Source organism: Oncorhynchus mykiss, chromosome 26, assembly GCF_013265735.2.
Source record: "Oncorhynchus mykiss isolate Arlee chromosome 26, USDA_OmykA_1.1, whole genome shotgun sequence".
NCBI lineage: Eukaryota > Metazoa > Chordata > Actinopteri > Salmoniformes > Salmonidae > Oncorhynchus > Oncorhynchus mykiss.
Window position 1 is genome coordinate 40,035,471 of NC_048590.1, and position 27,069 is coordinate 40,062,539.

At 42.8% G+C, this 27,069-nt stretch overlaps 1 protein-coding gene and 1 long non-coding RNA gene across 4 annotated transcripts in view; both read right to left on the bottom strand.

Moving 5' to 3' along the window:
* Positions 1-3,925: 3,925 nt before the first annotated feature.
* LOC110516672 lies at positions 3,926-8,227 on the bottom strand. Its single transcript, XR_005039825.1, has 4 exons — positions 7,846-8,227; positions 7,335-7,432; positions 7,014-7,090; positions 3,926-6,716 (listed from the first exon to the last, which is right to left on the bottom strand). It is a non-coding gene; the product is annotated as an uncharacterized LOC110516672 (long non-coding RNA).
* Positions 8,228-8,622: 395 nt separating this feature from the next.
* Positions 8,623-27,069, bottom strand: part of LOC110513022 (transient receptor potential cation channel subfamily M member 7) — a 92,599-nt gene continuing 74,152 nt past the window's right edge. For 2 of the 3 annotated variants that reach the window (XM_036964068.1, XM_036964066.1), the window contains exons 27-41: positions 21,981-22,075; positions 21,495-21,591; positions 21,280-21,359; positions 20,754-20,791; positions 19,731-19,762; positions 19,546-19,593; positions 18,420-18,464; positions 18,209-18,274; positions 17,799-17,947; positions 17,490-17,624; positions 13,800-13,882; positions 13,461-13,666; positions 10,282-10,333; positions 10,009-10,115; positions 8,623-9,814 (exon numbers count right to left, since the gene is read on the bottom strand). In XM_036964068.1, the coding sequence (XP_036819963.1) occupies positions 9,711-9,814; positions 10,009-10,115; positions 10,282-10,333; positions 13,461-13,666; positions 13,800-13,882; positions 17,490-17,624; positions 17,799-17,947; positions 18,209-18,274; positions 18,420-18,464; positions 19,546-19,593; positions 19,731-19,762; positions 20,754-20,791; positions 21,280-21,359; positions 21,495-21,591; positions 21,981-22,075 (1,337 nt within the window). In that variant the 3' untranslated portion in view covers positions 8,623-9,710. The remainder of the gene's footprint in view (positions 9,815-10,008; positions 10,116-10,281; positions 10,334-13,460; positions 13,667-13,799; positions 13,883-17,489; positions 17,625-17,798; positions 17,948-18,208; positions 18,275-18,419; positions 18,465-19,545; positions 19,594-19,730; positions 19,763-20,753; positions 20,792-21,279; positions 21,360-21,494; positions 21,592-21,980; positions 22,076-27,069) is intronic. The other variant, XM_036964067.1, reaches the window with a different exon arrangement.

Below are 27,069 nucleotides of genomic sequence, written 5' to 3' on the forward strand. Positions count from 1 at the left end.
GGACGGGGAGTAGTGAATGTCATTAGACTGTAGACGGGGAGTAGTGAATGTCACTAGACTGTGGACGGGGAGTAGTGAATGTCACTAGACTGTGGACGGGGAGTAGTGAATGTCACTAGACTGTGGACGGGGAGTAGTGCATGTCACTAGACTGTAGACGGGGAGTAGTGAATGTCACTAGACTGTAGACGGGGAGTAGTGAATGTCACTAGACTTTGGACGGGGAGCAGTGAATGTCACTAGACTGTGGACGGGGACAGTGAATGTCACTAGACTGTGGACAGGGGACAGTGAATGTCACTAGACTGTGGACAGGGAGTTGTGAATGTCACTAGACTGTGGACGGGGAGTAGTGAATGTCACTAGACTGTGGACGGGGAGTAGTGAATGTCACTAGACTGTGGACGGGGAGTAGTGAATGTCACTAGACTGTGGACGGGGAGTAGTGAATGTCACTAGACTGTAGACGGGGAGTAGTGAATGTCACTAGACTGTGGACGGGGAGTAGTGAATGTCACTAGACAGTGGACGGGAGTAGCGAATGTCACTGGACTGTGGACGGGGAGTAGCGAATGTCACTAGACTGTGGACGGGACAGTGAATGTCACTAGACTGTGGACGGGGAGCAGTGAATGTCACTAGACTGTGGACGGGGACAGTGAATGTCACTAGACTGTGGACAGGGGACAGTGAATGTCACTAGACTGTGGACAGGGAGTTGTGAATGTCACTAGACTGTGGGCAGGGAGTAGTGAATGTCACTAGACTGTGGACGGGGAGTAGTGCATGTCACTAGACTGTAGACGGGGAGTAGTGAATGTCACTAGACTGTAGACGGGGAGTAGCGAATGTCACTAGACTGTGGACGGGGAGCAGTGAATGTCACTAGTCTGTGGACGGGAGTAGCGAATGTCACTAGACTGTGGACGGGGAGTAGCGAATGTCACTAGACTGTGGACGGGGACAGTGAATGTCACTAGACTGTGGACGGGGAGTAGTGAATGTCACTAGACTGTGGACGGGGAGCTGTGAATGTCACTAGACTGTGGACGGGGACAGTGAATGTCACTGGACTGTGGACGGGGAGTAGCGAATGTCACTGGACTGTGGACGGGGAGTAGTGAATGTCACTAGACTGTGGACGGGGAGTAGTGAATGTCACTAGACTGTGGACGGGGAGTAGTGAATGTCACTAGACTGTGGACCGGGAGTAGTGAATGTCACTAGACTGTGGACGGGGAGTAGTGAATGTCACTAGACTGTGGACAGGGAGTAGTGAATATCACTAGACTGTGGACAGGGAGTTGTGAATGTCACTAGACTGTGGACAGGGAGTTGTGAATGTCACTAGACTGTGGACAGGGAGTAGTGAATGTCACTAGACTGTGGACAGGGAGTTGTGAATGTCACTAGACTGTGGACAGGGGACAGTAAATGTCACTAGACTGTGGACAGGGGAAAGTGAATGTCACTAGACTGTGGACAGGGGACAGTGAATGATGTTTGCTTCCCTTGGACTTACTTCTTTCTGGGTTTTGTGCTGTGAGTTATCCATCTGCTCTTACAGTAGCTGTGATACATGTGGCAGGTGGGTGTGTACAGTGGGGCAAAAAAGTATTTAGTCAGCCACCAATTGCGCAGGTTCTCCCACTTAAAAAGATGAGAGGCCTGTAATTTTCATCATAGGTACACTTCAACTATGACAGACAAAATGAGAAATCACATTGTAGGATTTTTTATGAATTTATTTGCAAATTATGGTGGAAAATAAGTATTTGGTCACCTACAAACAAGCAAGATTTCTGGCTCTCACAGACCTGTAACTTCTTCTTTAAGAGGCTCCTCTGTCCTCCACTCGTTACCTGTATTAATGGCACCTGTTTGAACTTGTTATCAGTATAAAAGACACCTGTCCACAACCTCAAACAGTCACACTCCAAACTCCACTATGGCCAAGACCAAAGAGCTGTCAAAGGACACCAGAAACAAAATTGTAGACCTGCACCAGGCTGGGAAGACTGAATCTGCAATAGGTAAGCAGCTTGGTTTGAAGAAATCAACTGTGGGAGCAATTATTAGGAAATGGAAAAGACATACAAGACCACTGATCTCCCTCGATCTGGGGCTCCACGCAAGATCTGATCACAAGAACGGTGAGCAAAAATCCCAGAACCACACGGGGGGACCTAGTGAATGACCTGCAGAGAGCTGGGACCAAAGTAACAAAGTCTACCATCAGTAACACACTACGCCGCCAGGGACTCAAATCCTGCAGTGCCAGACGTGTCCCCCTGCTTAAGCCAGTACATGTCCAGGACCGTCTGAAGTTTGCTAGAGAGCATTTGGATGAGCCAGAAGAAGATTGGGAGAATGTCATATGGTCAGATGAAACCAAAATATAACTTTTTGGTAAAAACTCAACTCGTCGTGTTTGGAGGACAAAGAATGCCGAGTTGCATCCAAAGAACACCATACCTACTGTGAAGCATGGGGGTGGAAACATCATGCTTTGGGGCTGTTTTTCTGCAAAGGGACCAGGACGACTGATCCGTGTAAAGGAAAGAATGAATGGGGCCATGTATCGTGAGATTTTGAGTGAAAACCTCCTTCCATCAGCAAGGGCATTGAAGATGAAACGTGGCTGGGTCTTTCAGCATGACAATGATCCCAAACACACCGCCCAGGCAACGAAGGAGTGGCTTCGTAAGAAGCATTTCAAGGTCCTGGAGTGGCCTAGCCAGTCTCCAGATCTCAACCCCATAGAAAATCTTTGGAGGGAGTTGAAAGTCCGTGTTGCCCAGCAACAGCCCCAAAACATCACTGCTCTAGAGGAGATCTGCATGGAGGAATGGGCCAAAATACCAGCAACAGTGTGTGAAAACCTTGTGAAGACTTACAGAAAACGTTTGACCTCTGTCATTGCCAACAAAGGGTATATGAAAAAGTATTGAGAGAAACTTTTGTTATTGACCAAATACTTATTTTCCACCATAATTTGCAAATAAATTCATTAAAAATCCTACAATGTGATTTTCTGGATTTTTTTTTCTAATTTTGTCTGTCATAGTTGAAGTGTACCTATGATGGAAATTACAGGCTTCTCAACTTTTTAAGTGGGAGAACTTGCACAATTGGTGGCTGACTAAATACTTTTTTGCCCCACTGTATGTGTGTTCGTAATGTTGGTTTTAGTTTTAAATATACTTAAGTATCAAATTAAATGTAATTGCTATAATATACTTAAGTATCAAAATAATTTAAAATTCCTTGTATTAAGCAAATAGCACACTCAACACTCAGACATAATTTACAAACAAAGCATTTGTGTTTAGTGGGTCCGCCAGATCAGATGAAGTAGGGATGAACAGGGATTTTTTTTCTCCTGCGTGAATTTGACCAGTTTCCTGTCCTGCCTGCTAAGCATTAAAAAAGTGATAATGTATGGGGTAAAAAGTTAATTATTTTCTTTAGGAATGTAGTGAAGTAAAAGAAGTCAAAAATAGAAATAGTAAAGTGAAGTACAGATACCCCAAATAAACATTTTAAGTAAACATAATTTAAAGTACTACTTAAGTACTTTACACCACTGCTGGCACTGCCAGTTTGTCACTGTGTAATAGCAGTAGGATGTTGATTTGTGTATAGAGCAGATATATCCCTCTCTGATAATTCAGAACCTGGTGGGATAGAGAGAGAAAGGAGAAAAAGAGCGAAAGATTGGTAGATGAGGATCTGGACAGGAAGCCTGCAGTAGATTGGTGCTCTGATCTCAGGCGGTATGAGATTGTATCTGTCCGTGGTGCACGCACTACTGTCACCTGGTAGGCCAGTCTGTGATGCTGCTGGAGTGTGTGGATGTTACCTGGTAAAGTGCAGTGTGTGTGCCCTGCTCCCCTATAACCTTCCCAACACACACACTATACCAACGGATTGATTTCATTTATTTGATCATTTAAAAATACAAGTACAACTGCAGAGATCTATATTGAGTAGAATATAACTTCTAGAATATAAATCTAAATGCTAGTCTAAATAATATCCCTGTCTGTATCATGAAATAAAAACATAGGAATAACAACATAACATAACAGTATAAACCAGACAGGATGAGAGTATTTTCCTTAAATCACAGACCGTTGAAATTACTCTAGGGGCTCCCTGGTGTCGCAGCGGTCTAAGACACCGCATCTCAGTGCAAGAGGCGTCACTACAGACCCTGGAAGATTCCAGGCTGTATCACAGCCGGCCGTGATTGGGAGTCCCATAGGGCGGCGCACAATTGGTCCAGCATCGTCCAGGTTTAGCCGTCATTGTCAATAAGAATTGGTTCTTAACTGACGTGCCTTGCTTTATTTAACTAACTAGTCTCCATGTTCACATCCCTAGTTTCAATGTGAACAATCATTAATAGAATCAGGTCAGTACTCAGGATCTTATAAAACACTGTCCTCCCCCTCTCTCCTTTCCACCTCTTGCTCTCCACTCATCTACTGGAGCAGGGTTTCCCGAACTCGGTCCTAGGCCCCCCCTGGGAGCTCGTTTTGATGTTTGCATTAGCATAACACACCGTAAACACACACACAGGCTGCACATGGCATGTCAAATCTATAACTTGACAATAGAAATGGAGAGGGTAGTTAATGTTGGTAAATGTTAGACTGATGATGTAAATAATGAGTTTCTCTAATTGGAAAATCATGTCAATGTTTTGCTTTTGTCTGCAAACTCTCTCTTTAAATCAATAACCTGAGCCAATAGGAAGTCTATTGGTTCCACACCAACACATTCAGACAGTTTGTTCACTGTCTCACTGTTTTCTTTAGTATAACAACAGATCCCCTAACATTGTAGAGTAGACATTAACAGATCTCCTAACATTGTAGAGTAGACATTAACAGATCTCCTAACATTGTAGAGTAGACATTAACAGATCTCCTAACATTGTAGAGTAGACATTAACAGATCTCCTAACATTGTAGAGTAGACATTAACAGATCTCCTAACATTGTAGAGTAGACATTAACAGATCTCCTAACATTGTAGAGTAGACATTAACAGATCCCCTAACATTGTAGAGTAGACATTAACAGATCTCCTAACATTGTAGAGTAGACATTAACAGATCTCCTAACATTGTAGAGTAGACATTAACAGATCCCCTAACATTGTAGAGTAGACATTAACAGATCTCCTAACATTGTAGAGTAGACATTAACAGATCTCCTAACATTGTAGAGTAGACATTAACAGATCTCCTAACATTGTAGAGTAGACATTAACAGATGTAGTACAACGTTAAACAATAACCACCCAACATTCTATGTGGACTTCCACAGACATGATTCTTCTCTTTGTGTGTGTGTGTGTGTGTGTGTGTGTGTGTGTGTGTGTGTGTGTGTGTGTGTGTGTGTGTGTGTGTGTGTGTGTGTGTGTGTGAGAGAGAGAGAGAACAATGCGAAAGAGATGTGAGAGCAGGTGGGCACTGTCACAGATAAGCTGCGTGACTCTCCCTCTATCCACCTGTTACCTGAAGGACATGGTTAGATGGGGGCCAGAGAGATAGAGGGGTAGAAAGGGTCAGATTCTAGAATATTCTCCAATATGCTGGAGGACATCACAGAACAGATGTATTACAGTTTAAAATGCATTTGACAGAGGCTAATAGAGTGGATATAATGAATAATCAATCACCTCTAAGTTACATGGAATCCAGTTTTGGTAAAAATGTAGTAAAACTCCAGATGGCAGAGTGGTAATTCCCTTTCCCACATCTCAACTGCATTAAATTCCCCTCTTGGCTGAAGTGTGATCTCTATCACAAGTTTGATAATAAACTGTCATCTTTATACAGCCATATAAAAACTAATACTAAAGACTTTGTACCTCTACAATTATATAACACACAGAGGAATAACATTTTTGGGGATAGAATCCAGTCTCGGCCTACACACAAAATCAGATAAGATCAAATAAAATCCCTTGACCGCTATAAAGGCCGTGGCAGTATATCTATTGCATCATCACACCCGCTAAGAAAGAAAGTGAAAGAGGCAAAGTGAAGATAGGAAAGATTGCCTGGCACAACATCCAATAATAACACAACAACACCAGGAAATGTCCAACAACACCAGGAAATGTCCAACAGCATTATTGTAAATGTCCAACAGCATTATTGTAAATGTCCAACAGCATTATTGTAAATGTCCAACAGCATTATTGTAAATGTCCAACAGCATTATTGTAAATGTCCAACAGCACCCTCCCAACACACAAACTCAATACTAATTGATTCCTAGAATTTATTTGATCATTTAAAAATACACGTACAGCCTATTCAACTGCAGAGGTCTAGTCTACATTGAGTACAATATTTTTAGAATGTAAAACTAAATGCCAGTCAGTCTATAATATCTTGGTCTGTATAAGGAAATAAAAACAGGCAAGGAATAACATAAGACATGACAGTATAACACGGAGACACAGGATGAGAGTATTTCCCTCAGATCACAGAGTTGAAATGACTGTAGACTTCATGTTCACATCCCTAGTTTCATTGTGAACAATCATTAATAGAATCAGATCAGGACCCAGGATCTTAAAAAAACACTCTCCTTCTCTCAATAACCACTCATCTATTGGAGAAAACACTTATTATTCTTCTTCTTCACTTTCTCGACCTTTCCTCCACGGCTCACCTCCTTCACCATCGCCACCATCTGGTCAGACAGTAGAGCACATGTTACAGAGAGAGCATGTAGGAGATAAATCAAATGAAGGTATATTTGTCATATTATATGCACAGGATACACGTGGTGTATACTATACAGTACAATGAAATGCTTAAAGAAATAGTATGACTTGACTGGGATTGGATCCCATTTATCCATGCTCCCTAATTTAACACTTCTGAACTACTGTTCAGGTTCAGATACTGTGGCTTTACCTCAGACGATACATGAAGATACATTGTGAGTATGGTGTTACCTGGTGTTCAGAACAGGAGTAACACCCACCTCCTTGGTGTCTGGGAATCCTCCTGCCTCCAGTTTAGAGTAGGCCAATTTACCATTCACTGTTACCTCGAAACTGGCTGTGGGACAAACCATTATCAGTTAGAATATAACAATAATCTACTGAGGTATTGATCAAATCTAATGGATGTTTCTATCTCTGTCCATGGAACCTCTCACATGTGCAGTCGGCATTTTAGAAACATTAGAGTGTAGTTGACATCCGATGAGATCTGTAACGTCGTTCTGTGTGTAAAGCACAGCTGTGAGGTCACTATCTGACAGGGTAACTTCAAGCTGTGTGTGTGTGTGTGTGTGACTTACAGCGCCGCCCTGTGGTTCCCGTCACCGTCACATCAGGAACGTTCCGCTTGATGGCAGATGCTAGGTCCTGATAGCGAGACTCGTACCCTCATCCACTACTGCAGACCACAATCACACCGTTACACCCACACACACAGGCTGCACATGGCATGTCAAATCTATAACTTTACACTGGATCTATAACTTTACACCAATAGAAATGGAGAGGGTAGTTAAAATGTTGGTAAATGTTAGACTGATGATGTAAATAATGAGTTTCTCTAACTGGAAAATCCTGTTAATGTTTTGTTTTTGTCTGCAAATTAAATCAATAACCTGAACCAATACCAACACATTCAGACAGTTTGTTCACTGTCTCACTGTTGTTTTCTTTAGTATAACAACAGATCTCCTAACATTGTAGAGTAGACATTAACAGATCTCCTAACATTGTAGAGTAGACATTAACAGATCTCCTAACATTGTAGAGTAGACATTAACAGATGTAGTACAACGTTAAACAATAACTTACCAATATTCTATGTGGACTTCCACAGACATGATTCTTCTCTCTTGGTAGTTTCTCCTCTCTGGGATGTGTTTTTGTGTGTGAGAGCAATGGGAAAGAGACAAAGTGAGAGCAGGTGAGCACTGTTACGAACAATGTGAGTAAACGGCAGATTCACTGGCCCCCATATAACCACGCCCTTCAGGTAACAAGTAGACTGGTTTATCAAGCCTAGACAGGAAGTGGTTAAAATAATCTGCTATTCGACCAACAGACTTTCAATATACTGTACTCTGCTCTCTCTATTGGCCGAAGATCAAAAAGCATTTTGTCTATTTTCACAGAAATTTGCGAACTACAAATTCATAAGACATAAAAACAGAGCATGCTTTTGCGGCAGTCGATAGCGCGCCAGACCTCGGGCTAGAAGGTCGAGGGTTCAAGGCCTGCTCCCTGCGGTTTCATTACAATACTCTTATTTTACACAATGTTGCTTTCCACTGGACTTTGTATGTGACAACACCAAGAAGAGTTTCACCACTGTTGATCGATGTTCCCAAACTGCTAAAGATGTAGGTGGAGTTCCCATCCAGACCTAACTGTAGGGTAAAGGTGTCGGGTTACAGACGAGTAACTGATGAATAACTGTTGGCTACTGGGTTCTTTATCAGCTGGCTCATCAACAGGTGTGTGTGAGAGTGTTTCTCTCTGTGGGCCTGTCTGCCAGCAGCTGCAGTCTTACTGAAGAATGTGGGGACCTCATCCCCACCAGACAGTATCAGCATCATACTGTACAAGGAATGGGACATAACTGTCATTTTATTAGTTTAAAATGTTATACAGTAGAACATGTATAGAGTTATAGACCCTTACACGCCCCTGAATAAAACAGCATCTGCTTCTGCTCAGTAGCAGATATAAGTATCTATAAGATACACTAGATTGGTATTTGCGTGATGACAAAGAAATAACAATAATAGTACCAGCATTGTAACATTTAAAAACTATCAGAAATAATCAGTGGACACATTTCAGAAGAGTTCAACACAATTAGTACATATATGTACTGTAAAAGTTGCATTGCAATCTGCCCATATTTTACAAGATTTTCAAATTCATGTGTCTTCTCATTAAATATGAACCACTAATTCCATAATAATACATGTATTTTACATTTATAAAAAAAGTATCTGGTGACATTCTGTATAAAGTGTTGCAAATTGTATCTCAGCAGGTTGACCCTTACAGTCCTGCACTACAGACAGACAATGCACTTTAGTTTATACAAGGCAACTTTTCATAGTTCAGAATAAGTACTGGTCTCTTTATGCAATGATATTGTACCTGTTGATAGCCATTTATATTTATATAGATATATATATACACACACACACACACACACACACACACACACACACCATATAAACTTGTAGTAAAAAAACATTTAAAAAGTTTTGTTCCCCATTTACACATTTTTTGAATAATCATGTTGGTTGCTGATTGGCATTGGTTGGACAGATACAAAAGTAACACAGTTCTGCATGCATACATGGGTCTCCATGGAAACACAGGCGTGGCTCTTCCAGTTGATTGGATGAGATGGGTCATGGCTAGACCCACCTTATCCAGCTTTTGTCAAATTAATGTAAAAAGTATATATTTTTTTTGTCGCTAATCCTAAATCTTTTCCTAACATTAACATCATTCTCCTAACCTGCTGCATTAAGTCCTCCCAACCTGCTACCAAAGGTCAAATCTGATGCTAATTTGACAAAAGCTGGATCCCTTCTAGCCATGAGGTGTGCACACTAGTTTTTCCTTTGTCCTCTCTGGCATTGGCCAATAGAATAACAGCACCGGCCTCTTCTCTCTGGCTGTGTCCTATAGGATCAGAGCATGAGCCTCATTGAATGGCGGGTCCCGCTTCCGGGGTCGTGTGATTCGTCCTGAGGCAGCATCAGTTTGTCCGGCGTGTACTCGTTCCGCTTCAGATCTTAACAGACACAGGAAGAGGAGAGAGATGAGGCAGACAGCCAGGCATCCATCTACTACATAAAGCTGAAATAACAATGTCACTACTTCATTGTCCTAGAGCCTTATATTAGCAAAATATAAGCTCACCTCGTCTCCATAGTAATGTACACACTCGGATGCAAACGGTAAACAAACAGAGAGAGAATTCCCTACCGGGAAGTTTGAGTTTCCTGCAGCAAGAGTTGCAGTGGTGTTTGGCCCGGAAGTTTCTGATGGCGTCGTCTCCCAGGTTGGCAGGACCAAATATCATGTCATATGACCTACAGATTAGTCAAGAGAACATTATTAATTATGTGATCATTCTAAAGGTCCAAATATTGTGTTGTATGATCTATGGATTAAAATAGAATGTGAGTGTTGTAAAATCTTTTATAACAAAGTGAAACATGATTTTTGAATGTGAGAACAGAAAACAGGTTTACACACCCCTTCTCTCCACTCTTTATGACAGACGGATCAGTCAGAATCTCCCCCACTCCTAAAAACACAAATATAGCAGTTACTAATGGGAGGGATTTGTATTTACAGGATTTCTACCAGCCCAGCACAACTCTTCCCTGGTGTTCTCGTATGTCCAGTCACTGAAGGGTCAGGGGTTAAAAGTTAGGGGTTGGAGGTCAGAAGTTAGGGGTCAGTATTAACTTGCAGGTCCAGCACTAACAGCGCTCCCTGAGTATACTCATATGTCCAGTCACTGAAGTGTAGGGTTGCATATTTTGGGGAATTTCAGGTGGAAACTTTCCGTGGGAATTAATGGGAATATATGCAAATTAATACCATTTAAATGTAGATGTTTTTGCATTGGATATATTTACCATATCATATGGAGACACAAACATTTTACATTGACATAATTGCAAATGATTAAATGCTTCCAATAGAAAAAACCCCAAAACAATTTAGTTACGAATTGAACTTTAATGAAATTAGTTGACTCTTCACATGGGATGATTTCACTGAACAACAAAAAGGTTTTCAACATACATCTGTAAAATGATAGTCTAGAAACTAAAGCTTTGGTTGTCTTCCTCTCAGGCTTCCATGTCTTCTCCCTGGACCTCCTCAATGTCCACCTCTTGAACATCAGACTCTGAGGCCTCATCTTCACTGTCACTTTCCAACCTTGTTGAGGATGGCTCGTTGTCAGGCTCAAAAAGCCTCAAATTTGCCCCATATGGCCACTAATTTTTCAACCTTTGTATTGGTCAGCCTTGGTGCTTGCGTGCATTGGTATGCGTGTTCCCAAACAAGGACCAGTTGCGCTCTGAGGCGGCTGATGTTGGTGGGATTTGGAGGATAATGGAGGCAACGGGAAAGAGGCTCAGATCCACAAAGTCCCTTCCACCAGGTGGCTGATGAGATATGTTGGCACAACGGCCATATTGCATCTCCATCCCAAAGTCCCTTCCACCAGGTGGCTGATGAGATATGTTGGCACGATGGCCATATTGCATCTCCATCCCAAAGTCCTTGCATGTCAGTGTACTTCGCCAGACTGCCAAGAAACTTGCCCTCATCCAGGCCAAGGTGGTGAAACACAGTAGTGATGACACCATAGGCCTTGTTGATCTCTGCACCAGACAGGATGCTCTTGCCAGCATACTTGGGGTCCAACATGTATGGTGCGGCGTGTATGGGCTTCAGGCAGGAGTCTTCATGCTTTTTGATGTACTTCAGAACTGCATTTTTTTCTGCTTGGAGCAACAGTGAAATGGGCAGGGCAGTACGGATTTCTCCTCTTACATCTGCAAGCAGAGTCAGACAGGATGGCATTGTCTCCCTCAATCCGTGCAATGGCTACTGCTATAGGTTTCAGGAGTTTCAGGCTGCTTACCACTCTCTCCCAAAATACATCACCCAGGAAGATGCTCTTGATGGGGCTGTCTATATCGACAGACTGTGATATGGCCATTTCTTGGAGAGACTCATTCCCCTCCAGGAGACTGTCAAACATGACAACACCACCCCAACAGGTATTGCTGGGCAGCTTCAATGTGGTGCTCTTATTCTTCTCACTTTGCTTGGTGAAGTACATTGCTGCTATAACTTGATGACCCTTCACATACCTAACCATTTCCTTGGCTTTCTTGTCGAGTGTATCCATTGTTTTCAGTGCCATGATGTCCATGAGGAGCAGATTCAGCCAATGGGTGTGATGTGAGGGTAGGACTCCTCCACTTTAGACCAATGAGCCTTCATGCTAGCAGCATTGTCGGTCACCAGTGCAAATACCTTCTGTGGTCCAAGGTCATTGATGACTGCCTTTAGCTCATCTTCAATGTAGAGACAGGTGTGTATGTTGTCCCTTGTGTCTGTGCTCTTGTAGAATACTAGTTGAGGGGTGGAGATGTAGTTAATTATTCCTTGCCCACAAACATTCGACCACCCATCAGAGATGATTGCAATACAGTCTGCTTTCTCTATGATTTGCTTGACCTCTGTTGAACTCTGCATCCAGCAAATGAGTAGATAAAGCATGTCTGGCTGGAGGGGTGTATGCTGAGTAAAGAACATTCAGAAATATCTTCCAATACACATTGCCTGTGAGCATCAGAGGTGAACCAGTTGCCTACACAGCTCGAGCAAGTCATTCATCAGCATTTCTCTGACTACGTTCCTCCATTGAGTCAAAAAAACGTCTGATTCCAGGAGGACCATGAGCTGTTGCTATCGATAAGGTGTCTGATTCATCGTTTTCACCTTGAATAGAAGTAGAGGGACTTTTGTCAGAGGTTGCTTGTTGTGAGTGCTGAGGGAACTTTATGCACTTGGCCAGATGATTCTGCATCTTTGTTGCATTCTTCACATATGATTTGGCACAGTATTTGCAATGTACACAGATTTTCCTACTACATTAGCTGCAGTGTAATGTCTCCACACATCAGATAGATGTGGCATTTTCCTGTAAAGATTAGAAAAAATGAGTAAAAAAATAACAAATACAATTCCATGTACAGATAAATAGTTAAGCAGTTAGATTAAACAACTCCTTTGTAAGACAAATGTTTTAAAAGGAAACATGTATGGAAACAGGTGAATTAACACTCCTCAGTTAACAGGCACAAGCAAGCTAAAACCCACATGGTAGCAAAATTAACTAGCAGAAATTGTTAACAAGTTAGAAATGATTTAAACACACTTTGCTGTAGGCTACTATTTACTAGTTAACAAAAAATCACGTATGTCATAAAATATATTCACCCCACCCAGTATTGTAATCAAAACTTACCAGTAAGCATGTAGTCCTTGGCTCAGACAGTGTAGTAGTGTGGGCTCAATAGCATCTCATTAGTGTGCAAGATGAGAATCAGCTGTACATGTGATGGAAGAATGCACTGTGCATGCAGAGGGTTGCAATTCCATTTAATTGGGGATATGTTAAACTAAATATGTCACAAGACCTAGAATTGCCTTATGTGTATCCCACAAAAAGGTTCACTGTTATAAGCTAACTTTTTTTGATGAATTTAAGCAAAATACCCGGGCTTAACTTCCCATGGAAAATTTCCGAAATAATTCTGGAAATTTACTGGAAAGTTTCAGACCCTTTGCAACCCTACTGAAGGATCAGGGGTTAAAGGTTAAGGGTTGAATGTCAGTATTACCTTGTAGGTCCAGCACTAACAGCTCTCCCCGGGTGTACTCATATGTCCAGTGGCTGAAGGCCAGCATGGTCTCCTCCAGAAGGTTGGTTGGGACAATCTCGTCCCCGTTGTTATTGTTAAACTTCCTGAACTCTCCAGTAATACACTCCTCTATAGCGAACCATTGGCCTGCTGAGTGACAGTACAACAGAAACACCTCCAGAAACCTACAGAGAGAGAGGTAGGCACTGTGTCTTCTGAAATTCTTGTTTCAAATGTCAAAAGACATACATTTTTAAATGGATAGCAGCTGAAAACAAGCAGCTAAATGAGAAGTGTGGCTCTGGTGTGTTAGTTTACCTGGGAGAGTAAGGGATTGTCTTGGGCCTCATTTGGTTGAAGGCAAATGTCAGTTTCTGAGCAGCTCTCTGCTGTTGAATTTCCTGTCAAGAGAGATGATACCAGTGTATGAGGTATTTCCACATTGAATAACCTTGAATAAACCAGAGGAAGGAAGGATAGAGAAGGAAGGATGAATAGAATGGAGGAAGAGGGTGGTGGAAATTATCATATATTAAAGAGGAAAACTAAACATAGTTGTCCTGCTATGGTGTGTGATTATGAAGAGTGTGTGTACACAGAGGTGAAGCCAATGACGTACAGTTTATACAGTGCATTCAGAAAGGATTCAGACCCCTTGACTTCTTCCACATTGTTTCGTTACAGCCTTATTCTAAAATGGATTCAATTGTTCCCCTCCCCCCCTCATCAAATCTACACACAATATTCCATTATGACAAAGCAAAAAAAAAAAGTGTCTTTAGAAGTGTTTGCAAATGTATTAAAATTCTAAACTGAAATATAACATTTACATATATAACATTTACATAAGTATTCAGACACTTTGAAGCACCTTTGGCAGCAATTAGAGCCTCGGGTCTTCTTGGGTATGACACTACAATCTTGGCACACCTGTATTTGGGGAGTTTCTCCCATTCTTCTCGGCAGATCCTCTCAAGCTCTGTCAGGTTGGATAGGGAGCGTCACTGCACAGATATTTTCAGGTCTCTCCAGAGATGTTCGATCAGGTTCAAGTCCGGGCTCTGGCTGGGCCACTCAAGGACATTCAGAGACTTGTCCCAAAGTCACTCCTGCGTCGTCTTGGCTGTGTGCTTAGGGTCGTTGTCCTGTTGGAAGGTGAACCTTCGCCACAGACTTTGTTCCTGAGCGCTCTGGAGCAGGTTTTCATCAAGGATCTCTTTGCACTTTGTTCCATTCATCTTTCCCTCGATCCTGACTAGTCTCCCAGTCCCTGCCGCAGAAAAACATCCCCACAGCATGATGCTGCCACCACCATGCTTCACCGTAGGGATGGTGCCAGGTTTCCTCCAGACGTGACGCTTGGCATTCAGGCCAAAGAGATCAATCTTGGTTTCATCAGACCAGATCATTTTGTTTCTCATGGTCAGAGTCCTTAAGGTGCCTTTTGGCAAACTCCAAGCGGGCTGTCATGTGCCTCTTACTGAGGAGTGGCTTCCGTCTGGCCACTCTACCATAAAGACCTGATTGGTGGAGCGCTGCAGAGATGTTTGTCCTTATGGAAGGTTCTCCCATCTCCACAGAGGAACTCTAGAGCTCTGTCAGAGTGACCATCAGGTTCTTGGTCACCTCCCTGACCAAGGCCCTTCTCCCCCGATTGCTCAGTTTGGCCACTGTGTTCTTGGGGACCTTCAATGCTGCAGAAATGTTTTGGTACCCTTCCACAGATCTGTGCCTCGACACAATCCTGTCTCGGAGCTCTACTGACAATTCCTTCGACCTCATGACTTGGTTTTTGTTCTGACATGCACTGTCAACTGTGGGACCTTATATAGACAGGTGTGTGCCTTTCCAAATCATGTCCAATTAATTAACTTTATCACAGGTGGACGCCAATAAAGTTGTAGAAGCATCAAGGATGATCAATGGAAACAGGATGTACCTGAGCTCAATTTCGAGCCTCATAGCAAAGGGTCTGAATACTTATGTAAATAAGGTGTCTGTTTTACATTTTTAATACATTTCGCAAAAAATTCTAAAAAACTGTTTTCGATATGTCATTATGGGGTATTGTGTAGAGATTGATGAGGAAAAATAATAATTGAATCCATTTGAAAATAAAGTTGTAGAAAAAGTCAAGGGGTCTGAATACTTTCGAATGCACTGTAAACCCTGGAAAGTTGACAATATGTCTTGGCCAATAAGAGCCTTTGAAGCTACCAGGACGCCATATTCATACTCCTCCTTTCAGGGCTTTAAGTAATGGGAATGAATCAGGGAACAAACACACGGAGTGTACTAAACATGGCTATTTCCATGACATAGACTGACCAGGTGAAAGCTATGATCTGTTATTGATGTAACCTTTTAAATCCACTTCAATCAGTGTAGACGAAGGGGAGGAGACATGTTAAAACAGGATTTTTAAGCCTTGAGACATGGACTGTGTATGTGTGCCATTCAGAGGGTGAATGGGCAAGACAAAAGATTTAAGTGGGGGGAGACTCAATATTAGGAAGGTGTTCTTAATGTTTTGTACCCTGAGTGTAAAATATATATATATATATATATATGCATACACACTGTATATACACAGTCGTGGCCAAAAGTTGAGAATGACACAAATGTTAATTTTTAAAGTCTGCTGCCTCAGTTTGTATAATGGCAATTTGCATTTTCTCCAGAATGTTATGAAGAGCGATCAGATGAATTGCAAATAATTGCAAAGTCCCACTTTGTCATGCAAATGAACTGAATCCCCCAAAAACATTTCCACTGCATTTCAGCTCTGCCACAAAAGGACCAGTTGACATGTCAGTGATTCTCTCGTTAACACAGGTGTGAGTGTTGATGAAGACAAGGCTGGAGATCACTCTGTCATGCTGATTGAGTTCGAATAACAGACTGGAAGCTTCAAAAGGAGGGTGGTGCTTGGAATCATTGTTCTTCCTCTGTCAATCATGGTTACCTGCAAGGAAACACGTGCCGTCATCATTGCTTTGCACAAAAAGGGCTTCACAGGCAAGGCTATTGCTGCCAGTAAGATTGCACCTAAATCAACCATTTATCGGATCATCAACAAACAAACAAATATTCAGCTGCGGGATCAGGGCACCACCAGTACAGAGCTTGCTCAGGAATGGCAGCAGGCAGGTGTGAGTACATCTGCACACTCAGTGAGGTGAAGACTTTTGGAGGATGGCCTGGTGTCAAGAAGGGCAGCAAAGAAGCCATCCGGAAAAAAGCTTGTCCGAAGAAGACAAGGTGAGCGCTACCATCAGTCCTGTGTCATGCCAACAGTAAAGCATCCTGAGACCATTCATGTGTGGGGTTGCTTCTCAGCCAAGGGAGTGGGCTCACTCACAATTTTGCCGAAGAACACAGCCATGAATAAAGAATGGTACCAGCATATCCTCCGAGAGCAACTTCTCCCAACCATCCAGGAACAGTTTGGTGACGAACAATGCCTTTTCCAGCATGATGGGGCACCTTGCCATAAGGCAAAAGTGATAACTAAGTGTCTCGGAGAACAAAACACAGATATTTTGGGTCCATGGCCAGGAAACTCCCCAGACCTTAATCCCATTGAACTTGTGTTCCATCCTCAAGAGGTGGGTGGACAAACAAAAACCCACAAATTCTGACAAACTCCAAGCATTGATTATGAAAGAATGGGCAGCCATCAGTCAGGATGTGGCCCATAAGTTAATTGACAGGATGCCAGGGTGGATTGCAGAGGTCTTGAAAAAGAAGGGTCAACACTGCAAATATTGACTCTTTGCATCAACTTCATGTAATTGTCAATAAAAGCCTTTGACACTTCTGAAATGCTGGTAATTATACTTCAGTATTCAATAGTAACATCTGACAAAAATATCTGAAGACACTGAAGCAGCAAACTTTGTGAAAATTAATATTTGTGTCATTCTCAACTTTTGGCCACGGCTGTGTGTGTATATATATATATCATTGGGTGAAGCGCAGTGTGTGTGAGTGTGTGTTCTCCTCTACCCTGAGACAGAGCAGCAGTACAGTGTCCTCCTTGTAGATGCTCTGCCAGGTCTGGACCACCTCTGGTAGGAAGGACTTAACGATATACAGGTGACCTGGCTTCAGAATGTCATACTCCGACCACGTACACAGCACCTAGAGTACAATACAATAGTTATAGTTTATTGTCCTCCCGAGAAATACATTATTGTACAACAATGCAACAACAACAAAAGCAACAAACCAATACTTTTTAATGTTCAGTTCCATCTCTGTTACATGTAGTGAAGACACTAGACAGTAGTGACCACACACACACACCAACTGTACCTTGAGTGCACGTCGCAGCCCCCCTCCCATCTCCTCCTTACTGAGGAACTCTATCTTGGCACAGAGACCTTTGTGAGCCCAGGAGGACATGCTGTTGTTGATGGTGTTGGGAGAACTCTCCTCCAGACGATACACTGTTACTGGCTCACCTACAGGGAGCAGCACCCACAGACAGAGAGAGAGTGTGGGTGTGTATTAAATACATAATTGCAGCCACACAGGATAGATGGTTTATAGGTTCAACTGGTTTGGGTGTGTCAGGGGGAGTTGAGGTATGCAAAAACACATTTCCAATTCACACCTGGGACCCAGTCTGTGAAAGAAATTGAAACCCTGACTCGGTGTGGTGCCTGATGAAATGGACCCAGGAGGCACTGGGGTGAAGGGGACGTGTAAATACTGTATTTTACCTCTAGGGGGCACTGGGGTGAAGGGGATGCTCTGAGACAGCCTCATCAGGTTGTTACGCTCCACAGCTACAGGGAGGGAAACACACACAGAGTCAAATACACACAACATTGGCAGGAGGCTACAGTAGTCAAATGACATCCTACTCCATGTAGTGGGGAATAGGGTGTGACTTGAGACTGACTACAGTATGCTTTAAGGTCCAAACCTCACCCGAGTATTGGTAGCTTTCCATTGGCTTGAAAGGGGAACCAATTGCTAAGAAAAATAAAATGGTCAGTTATTCAAATCCAATTAAATATAAAGTGTATTTGTGATATGCATGGTTACAGGAAGTGTACACAACACAACAAAATGCTTACTTGCAAGCTCTCCTCTCATGACTATTGCTAATAAAAGTACAATAAAAAATAAGCATGTAGGGAAGAGAATAAGGATGAAAAAGTACAGAGGTGAAGAGGTGAATTCATTTTAGTGGTACAGGGTTAGATCACATCACAATGAGTTAGACGTAGTTTAAGGGTTAGATCACATCACAATGAGTTAGACGTAGTTAAAGGGATAGATCACATCACAATGAGTTAGACGTAGTTAAAGGGTTAGATCACATCACAATGAGTTAGACGTAGTTTAAGGGTTAGATCACATCACAATGAGTTAGACGTAGTTAAAGGGTTAGATCACATCACAATGAGTTAGACGTAGTTAAAGGGTTAGATCACATCACAATGGGTTAGACGTAGTTAAAGGGTTAGATCACATCACAATGAGTTAGACGTAGTTTAAGGGTTAGATCACATCACAATGAGTTAGACGTAGTTAAAGGGTTAGATCACATCACAATGGGTTAGACGTAGTTAAAGGGATAGTTCACATCACAATGAGTTAGATGGAGTTACAGGGATGGTTCACATCACAATGAGTTAGACGTAGTTAAAGGGATAGTTCACATCACAATGAGTTAGACGTAGTTAAAGGGTTAGATCACATCACAATGAGTTAGATGGAGTTACAGGGATAGTTCACATCACAATGAGTTAGACGTAGTTAAAGGGATAGTTCACATCACAATGAGTTAGACGTAGTTAAAGGGTTAGATCACATCACAATGAGTTAGATGGAGTTACAGGGATAGTTCACATCACAATGAGTTAGACGTAGTTAAAGGGATAGTTCACATCACAATGAGTTAGACGTAGTTAAAGGGATAGTTCACATCACAATGAGTTAGACGTAGTTAAAGGGATAGTTCACATCACAATGAGTTAGATGGAGTTACAGGGATGGTTCACATCTCAAGGAGTTAGAAGTAGTTAAAGGGAAAGTTACAGCCACTCACAATCCTTCCTGCTCCCCAGATGGGCGTGTCTGTAGAGACATGATGCAGCTGAGAGGAAGGAGAGAAAATATAATTTGTCAAAGAGGCGAATAGAGAGGTGAACCGCCTGTTCATCTCAGAGAAAGAAATCAGGAACTATCAAGTTACAGTAATAGTACAGAAAGCAAGTTCCAATGGACACATACCATTTATACCTGAGTCCTCCCCTGGTGCCCTGCTGAGAGAGAGAACACACAACGGACATTAACATCCACCTCAGAGATAGAGATCATTACATTTGTTGTCGTCTCTACCTTCTTGCCCTTTGTGCTGTTGTCTGAGCCCAATAATTGTTTGTACCATGTTGTGCTGCTGCCATGTTGTGTTGCTACCATGTTGTTGTAGTAATGTTGTGTTGCTACCATGCAGTGTTTCCATGTGTTGCTGTCATGCTATGTTGTTGTCTTAATTCTCTCTTTATGTAGTGCTGTCTCTCTTGACGTGATTTTTTAAATCCCAGCCCCCATCCCCGCAGGAGGCCTTTTGCCCTCTGGTAAGTCCTCATTGTAAATAAGAATTTGTTCTTAACTGACTTGCCTAGTTAAATAAAGGTTAAATAAATAAAAAACGTAGAAATAACCCATTTTGCATGTGCATCGTCAATGAGGATTTCCAGAATTTGAAAGTAGTGGGATCAGCCAATGAATTATACTTGTGAGCAAACATTCCATAACTACAGGTGGCAGTAGATCACCAACCTTGACTTTATACCTGTTCAGACAACACACTCCAAGTAGCAGTATGCACCATTTCAGTTTGTTTACCAACTCATAGAAGTAGTAGAATAAAAAGTACTACTTCAAAATGGAGATGGCCTCAATGGCGCTGCCTATACTCTCACAGACACTATACAGTAGAACAGTAGTAAAACACCGTTCACCTATTAATTAACACATACTAACACTACGGGCAACCACCCACTCCCCCTAATAGCTGTTTTGGGAATGTGATTGGAACATTGTTTCCGGTCACCATGGTAACGGTAAGCCAGGCTTGGCCCAGGGTTACGAACCAAACTGTGGGAACACTGAACTGATCAACAACCAAGAGATCTACTAGACCCACAGCTGTAAGTGAGTTCATCTACTCTACTCTTCCAGGGCTGTAAGTGTAAGTTGACCCCAGCTGAAAAACCAGGATGATGGTAGGAATGCATGCCAGGTACTTACAGACTACTGGCCTGAGCTGTCTTGACCTGAGCCCTCTCCTGAGGAGAGAGGAAAACATGCCAGTCACACAGTCAGTCACACAGTCAGTCGGTTGTACAGTTGGTCGTACAGTCAAGCCAGTCGGTCGTACAGTCAAGCCAGTCGGTCGGCTGTCGTCAGTCAATCACTCACCCGTCGTCAGTCAATCAGTCGGCTGTCGTCAGTCGGCTGTCGTCAGTCAGTCGTAGTCAGCCAGTCGTAGTCAGCCAGTGGTACAGTCAATCAGTCAGTGGTACAGTCAATCAGTCAGTGGTAAAGTCAGTCACTTGTAGTCAATCACTTGTCAGTCAGTCACTTGTAGTCAATCACTTGTCAGTCAGTGGTACAGTCAGTCGTACAGTCAGTCAGTCAGTGGTACAGTCAGTCAGTCAGTCAGTCAGTGGTACAGTGAGTCAGTGGTACAGTGAGTCAGTGGTACAGTGAGTCAGTACTGATTTCAGAACCTGAAGGGGTGTAAGACATCATACAGTTATGGGACAGTTCTCACCAGTAGTAGTGCAGCTCTGGGGTCTTCGTGGATGAGGATGTCTTCCGCTGACACGCCGCTCCTCTCTCGCTTACTGAGAGCTGCAGACCCACAACAACCAAAGACCCTTTCAGTTAGCACACATAGTATACATGTCATGACCTCTGGCAGGTCTTGTCAGGGTTCTGCAGTGTATTCATGTGTCTAGCAGCACAGGTCTATCTTCCTGGACTTACAGGAGTCTGGATGGAGGAAGGAGGGACTCCGGTCAAACTCAGTGAAGCCAGCATATGAGTTGACCGTCCTCATATTACCTTGGCCTTCAGGATGACCCTGTAGACAGAGAGAAAGACACAGAGAAAGACACACTGGCATCAGTGTCTAGGAGCAACTTCCTCCTACTGGGCTCAGCTGATGAGATCTGTTTTCCTGTTTTTCACATAGTGAGGCTAAGGTTAGGATATGTGGGGACAATGTGTTTGGACAGGAAGCCATTAAGGAATTCTTGTTTGTTCTGTGGAAGTGTCTCTGTGATGTTTCATGTAAATAAACTGCTCCGCCCTGGGAACTAGAACTAACAGGTTGTTTTTTTAAATGGTCATAACATTGACTGACATTCTACCAACCAACAACCACTTCCCAACCAGGAACTAAGAGCAAGTAAATAACTGCCTCAATACCTAGGAGGAGGAACACACACATAACCCCACATACTGTCTCACCTGTTCCCTGGGCTGCGTGGCTGGGCTGAGCTGTCTGGAGGAGATGTCTCTGGGGAAGGAGCGCTGCAGGTCCAGGTGAAGGTTGTCTTTATGACCTGGAGGACGGGGAACACTGTTAGACAGATACAGAGACAGCATCACACCAAGGGTGGCCAACACTTGTCCTGGAAGGCTGCAGGCTTTTTTGTTGGGGTCATTTCAATTTGATAACTTTCTGAATTAAAATGGAATTGACCCAAACCCTGATCCAGGTCAGGAGTTGGCCAAACCTGGTTCTGTGCCTTAGCGAGAACATCTTAGACCTCTGGGACAGTCACTGAAAGACAGATGGACAGAGGGTAGGTGCCTCAACCTTTCCATGTGACAAACCCTTTAACCAATACAGACAATTTCAGGAAAGGTTGCAAATTTCAACCAATCAATCAATCCATGGCGATACAGTCACAACTCTGTCACCATCAACCAGAGGCCAACACCCCAACACAACAATGACATTAGACAAGACAAAAGGTTGACATAATAATTGACAGGTAGAGCAAGAGAAAGAGAGAAATCTGAAATTGAGACAACAACGACGAGTTAATTACAAATCTGATCCTAGCACCCTACAGCCCAGGCACCTCTTCCTAGGCCGTATTACCATAAACGCTACATGGCCAATGCAGACGTAGGATTGACCATGCAACGCCTTTAAAGATCCCCCTTAGCCAAATCAGAGGGTCAATAGGGAAAGTGAAGGGAACAAATTACAATAGTTGGAGGGCGGAGTTAGTTCTGAGGTGATTTTGATTCCCAGTTTAAGGTAGATTTCTATAACCGTTTAGCTGTAATGTAAGTAGCTGTTGTATATGTAGCACACTAGCATGTGAACCTGTATAAGTAGCTAAGAAGAGTTGATGACTGAGTGACGAGACCAGAGCCCTATACTACAAAGAGGAGTTAGCGAGGTAAGTGTGGTCAACTCGGAGTAACATTTTGCAAGGGATCCTTCAGAACTAACCTGATCAGGGGCAGGCTAACTCAGGGCTAACTCCATTTATCTGAATGAAGCGTCTGAGCCGTGAGTTGAGGACCAATGAAATTAGATTCCCCCTCTCACCAAGACTACGTTGTCATCCCCTTCATTTTAGGACGACTGATGAACTATTTTATACAATTTTAACTGTATTTTTTTCTATAGTAATATTAAAAACACCACATTACACATTTAGTAATCACAGCATGCATTTGAAAGTTGACGCATAGTGAAACGTTTGTATGATTTTCTAAAATGATTTTATTGATAGGTAGGGAAATAGGGACTTGTGCATTGATAAGCATTCGAAAGCACAAAGACGGCACTAACTAAACGGCACTTCTAATAGCCTATGTCACAGCATAGCCTGCTGAATTTGCAAAATAACTTTTCTTTCATGTTGATTTCAGCCTAAAACATAAAAATGCGAACATTGTCTCAATTAAGAGTTCGGTGTTCGACTAGCCAGTTAACTGTACGTGCATGTTGCACATGAAGTGACGTGGGCGATGAAACTACGATAAGTCATTCATTTCCAATGGAAGAGAAGCTAAGTGGGCGTGGGACTGTTGGGCGATGCGAGCATGGGCGAGGGACGTGAACAGGATGGGACCAAAAATGAGGAAACCGGAACTTTATGCAAATACTTTGCGATGTACTTGACCAATTTAAAGCTCAGCATAGCTTCCAGTCCCTACTGGATTGGCTGTTGATACCGAGCACTACCTAGCTTGCTAGCACCCACACGAGGGCGAAGCTAGCATGGCGAGGCGGCATACAAGTGTAGTTAAAAAAACAAACATACTGACAGTGCATTTCCACATAACACGATGGGGGGCAATGAAACAACCTTGCTTGATATTTAACTTTCTAGCACCCACATAAGGGGAAGCTTGAGTGGCTATCCAAATTATTGTGTTATGTGGAAATCCCCTCTGAGCCTGCTTGCATTAGCTGCATGATCAAAATCCACCTTAGTATGGATGAAGCCTGGGCTTGAATGTGAAGCTAACTGAAGCTGGCTAGCTTTATAAAAGTCTTGAGTAGATCTAGTTTCAAATCGTAGTATACCTCTCAGATAGCGACTCTAGAAACGGGCAATTCTACAGTTTGCTTTGTGTCCCGTCTGAAGGTACGATGCAACACTAATATTAGCCACTAGCTAGCCAACACTAGATAACTAGCGTAGCAAGCCATCTCCATAAGAGGCAAATACATGTATATTGTATGTACGCTACCATAGTTTTATTCGAGCTCAGATAGCAACCCTAGACACCAGGAAATACTAGGGTTTTCTCTGAGTCTTGTGAAGAAACATCATCCTGCTAACTAGCAACACTAGCCCTCTGTTTCCCACTGCCGCACTGGCTAAGGACCACCATCGCCTGCATTGGATTGGTGAAGTGAAATGTAAAAAATTACTTGTTTCCAAAAATTCCCCAAAATTAAACTGGTGCATGCATATGTATTCACCCCCTTTGCTATGAAGCCCCTAAATAAGATCTGGTGCAACCAATTACCTTCAGAAGTCACATAATTTGTTAAATAAAGTCCATCTGTGTCACATGATCTCAGTATACATACACCTGTTCTGAAAGGCCCCAGAGTCTGCAACACCACTAAGCAAGGGGCACCATGAAGACCAGGGAGCTCTTTAAACAGGCTGTGGAGAAGTACAGATCAGGTTGGGTTCTAAAAAAAATATCAGAAACTTTGAACATCCCACGAAGCACCATCAAAACCATTATTAAAAAATGGAAATAATATAGCACCACAACAAACCTGCCAAGAGAGGGCCGCCCACCAAAACTCACAGACCAAGAAAAAAATAAGCAAACACGTTTGGTGTTCACCAAAAGGCATGTGGGAAACTCCCCAAACATATGAAAGATGGTACTCTGGTCAGATGAGACTAAAATTGAAAACACTATGTCTGGCGCAAACCCAACACCTTTCATCACCCCGAGAACAACATCCCCACAGTAGTGAAGCATGGTGGTGGCAGCATCATGCTGTGGGGATGTTTTTCATCGGCAGGGACTAGGAAACTGGTAAGAATTGAAGGAATGATGGATGGATGGAGATAAATACAGGGAAATTCTTGAGGGAAACCTGTTTCAGTCTTCCAGAGATTTGAGACTGGGACGGAGGTTCGCCATCCAGCAGGACAATGACCCTTAGCATACTGCTAAAGTAACACTCGAGTGGTTTAAGGGAAACATCTTAATGTTTTGGAATGGCCTAGTCAAAGCCCAGACCTCAATCCAATTGAGAATCTGTGGTATGACTTAAAGATTGCTGTACATCAGCGGAACCCATCCAACTTGAAGGAGCTGGAGCAGTTTTGCGTTGAATAATGGGCAAAAAAAATCGCAGTGGCTAGATGTGCCAAGCTTATAGAAACATACCCCAAGAGACTTGCAACTGTAATTGCTGCAAAAGATGGCTCTACAAAGTATTGACTTTGGGGGGGTGAATAGTTATGCACGCTCAAGTTCAATTTGTCTTATTTCTTGTTTGTTTCACAATAAAAAATATTTTGCATCTTCAAAGTGGTAGGCATGTTGTGTAAATCAAATGACACAAACCCCCCAAAAATCTATTTTAATTCCAGGTTGTAAGGCAACAAAATAGGAAAAATGCCAAGGGGGCTGAATACTTTCGCAAGCCACTAAGGGTACCAACCGTTTATTGACTGTTATCGAATGTGTATGTTTTACTGGCGAATGACAATGAGTTGTTGCTATGAGTTTATGAAGTCTATTGATTGAACATGATGGCATACTGATTGGTTTATTTTGAAGTCTTGATTGAGCATGGTGCCATACTGATTGGTTTATTTTGAAGTGTTGATTGAGCAGGTGCCATACTGATTGGTTTATTTTGAAGTCTTGATTGAGCATGGTGCCATACTGATTGGTTTATTTTGAAGTCTTGATTGAGCATGGTGCCATACTGATTGGTTTATTTTGAAGTGTTGATTGAGCAGGTGCCATACTGATTGGTTTATTTTGAAGTCTTGATTGAGCATGGTGCCATACTGATTGGTTTATTTTGAAGTCTTGATTGAGCATGGTGCCATACTGATTGGTTTATTTTGAAGTCTTGATTGAGCATGGTGCCATACTGATTGGTTTATTTTGAAGTCTTGATTGAGCATGGTGCCATACTGATTGGTTTATTTTGAAGTGTTGATTGAGCATGGTGCCATACTGATGGGTTTATTTTGAAGTGTTGATTGAGCATGGTGCCATACTGATTGGTTTATTTTGAAGTGTTGATTGAGCAGGTGCCATACTGATTGGTTTATTTTGAAGTGTTGATTGAGCATGGTGCCATACTGATTGGTTTATTTTGAAGTGTTGATTGAGCAGGTGCCATACTGATTGGTTTATTTTGAAGTGTTGATTGAGCATGGTGCCATACTGATTGGTTTATTTTGAAGTGTTGATTGAGCAGGTGCCATATCAGGTTATGCTCAGGGTTTTTGAATTTTGAGAACACACCTGTGGTTATTTCATTTTAGTTAGACCCCATACCACCCCGTTAGACCACTAACAACCATACTTCACCCTGGTTAGGAAAAGGTGTGTTACAGGTGAAAGGTAGAGTGTGATCTGAGATTTTCCCCACTGCCAACTTAAACTCTGACTCAAACTCCAACTCAAACCTCTGTCTCTGGTAGTTTCCCTGCTGTCACTTCTCAGGGGGGCTTCAGTCCTTTCCCCCTGCTGAGGGGACCCTGGCTGGGCCATGGGGCTTGAGGACCCCACCTCTCTGGTTCTACAGCCGCGGGGTCTCCTGGGCATCACTGCAGAGGCCAGGGCGCAGCCAGGGAGGGGGCTGTTCCTGTGAGCGTCAGCATGCGGCGAGGGTGCGGCCTGACGGGCGGTCTCAGGAGCCAACGGAAGCTCAGCATTTCTGCCCTGCCCACCCATCAGAACTCCTTCCGGTCTTCCCTCGTCATCGGAAAATGCCTCATTCACATATCCTTCTGCCCTCCCCTCCCTCTCACACCTTCCCTCCTTCTCACCAATTGCTTCCCGTTTCTCAATGGAAGCAGGCAAGCAAACG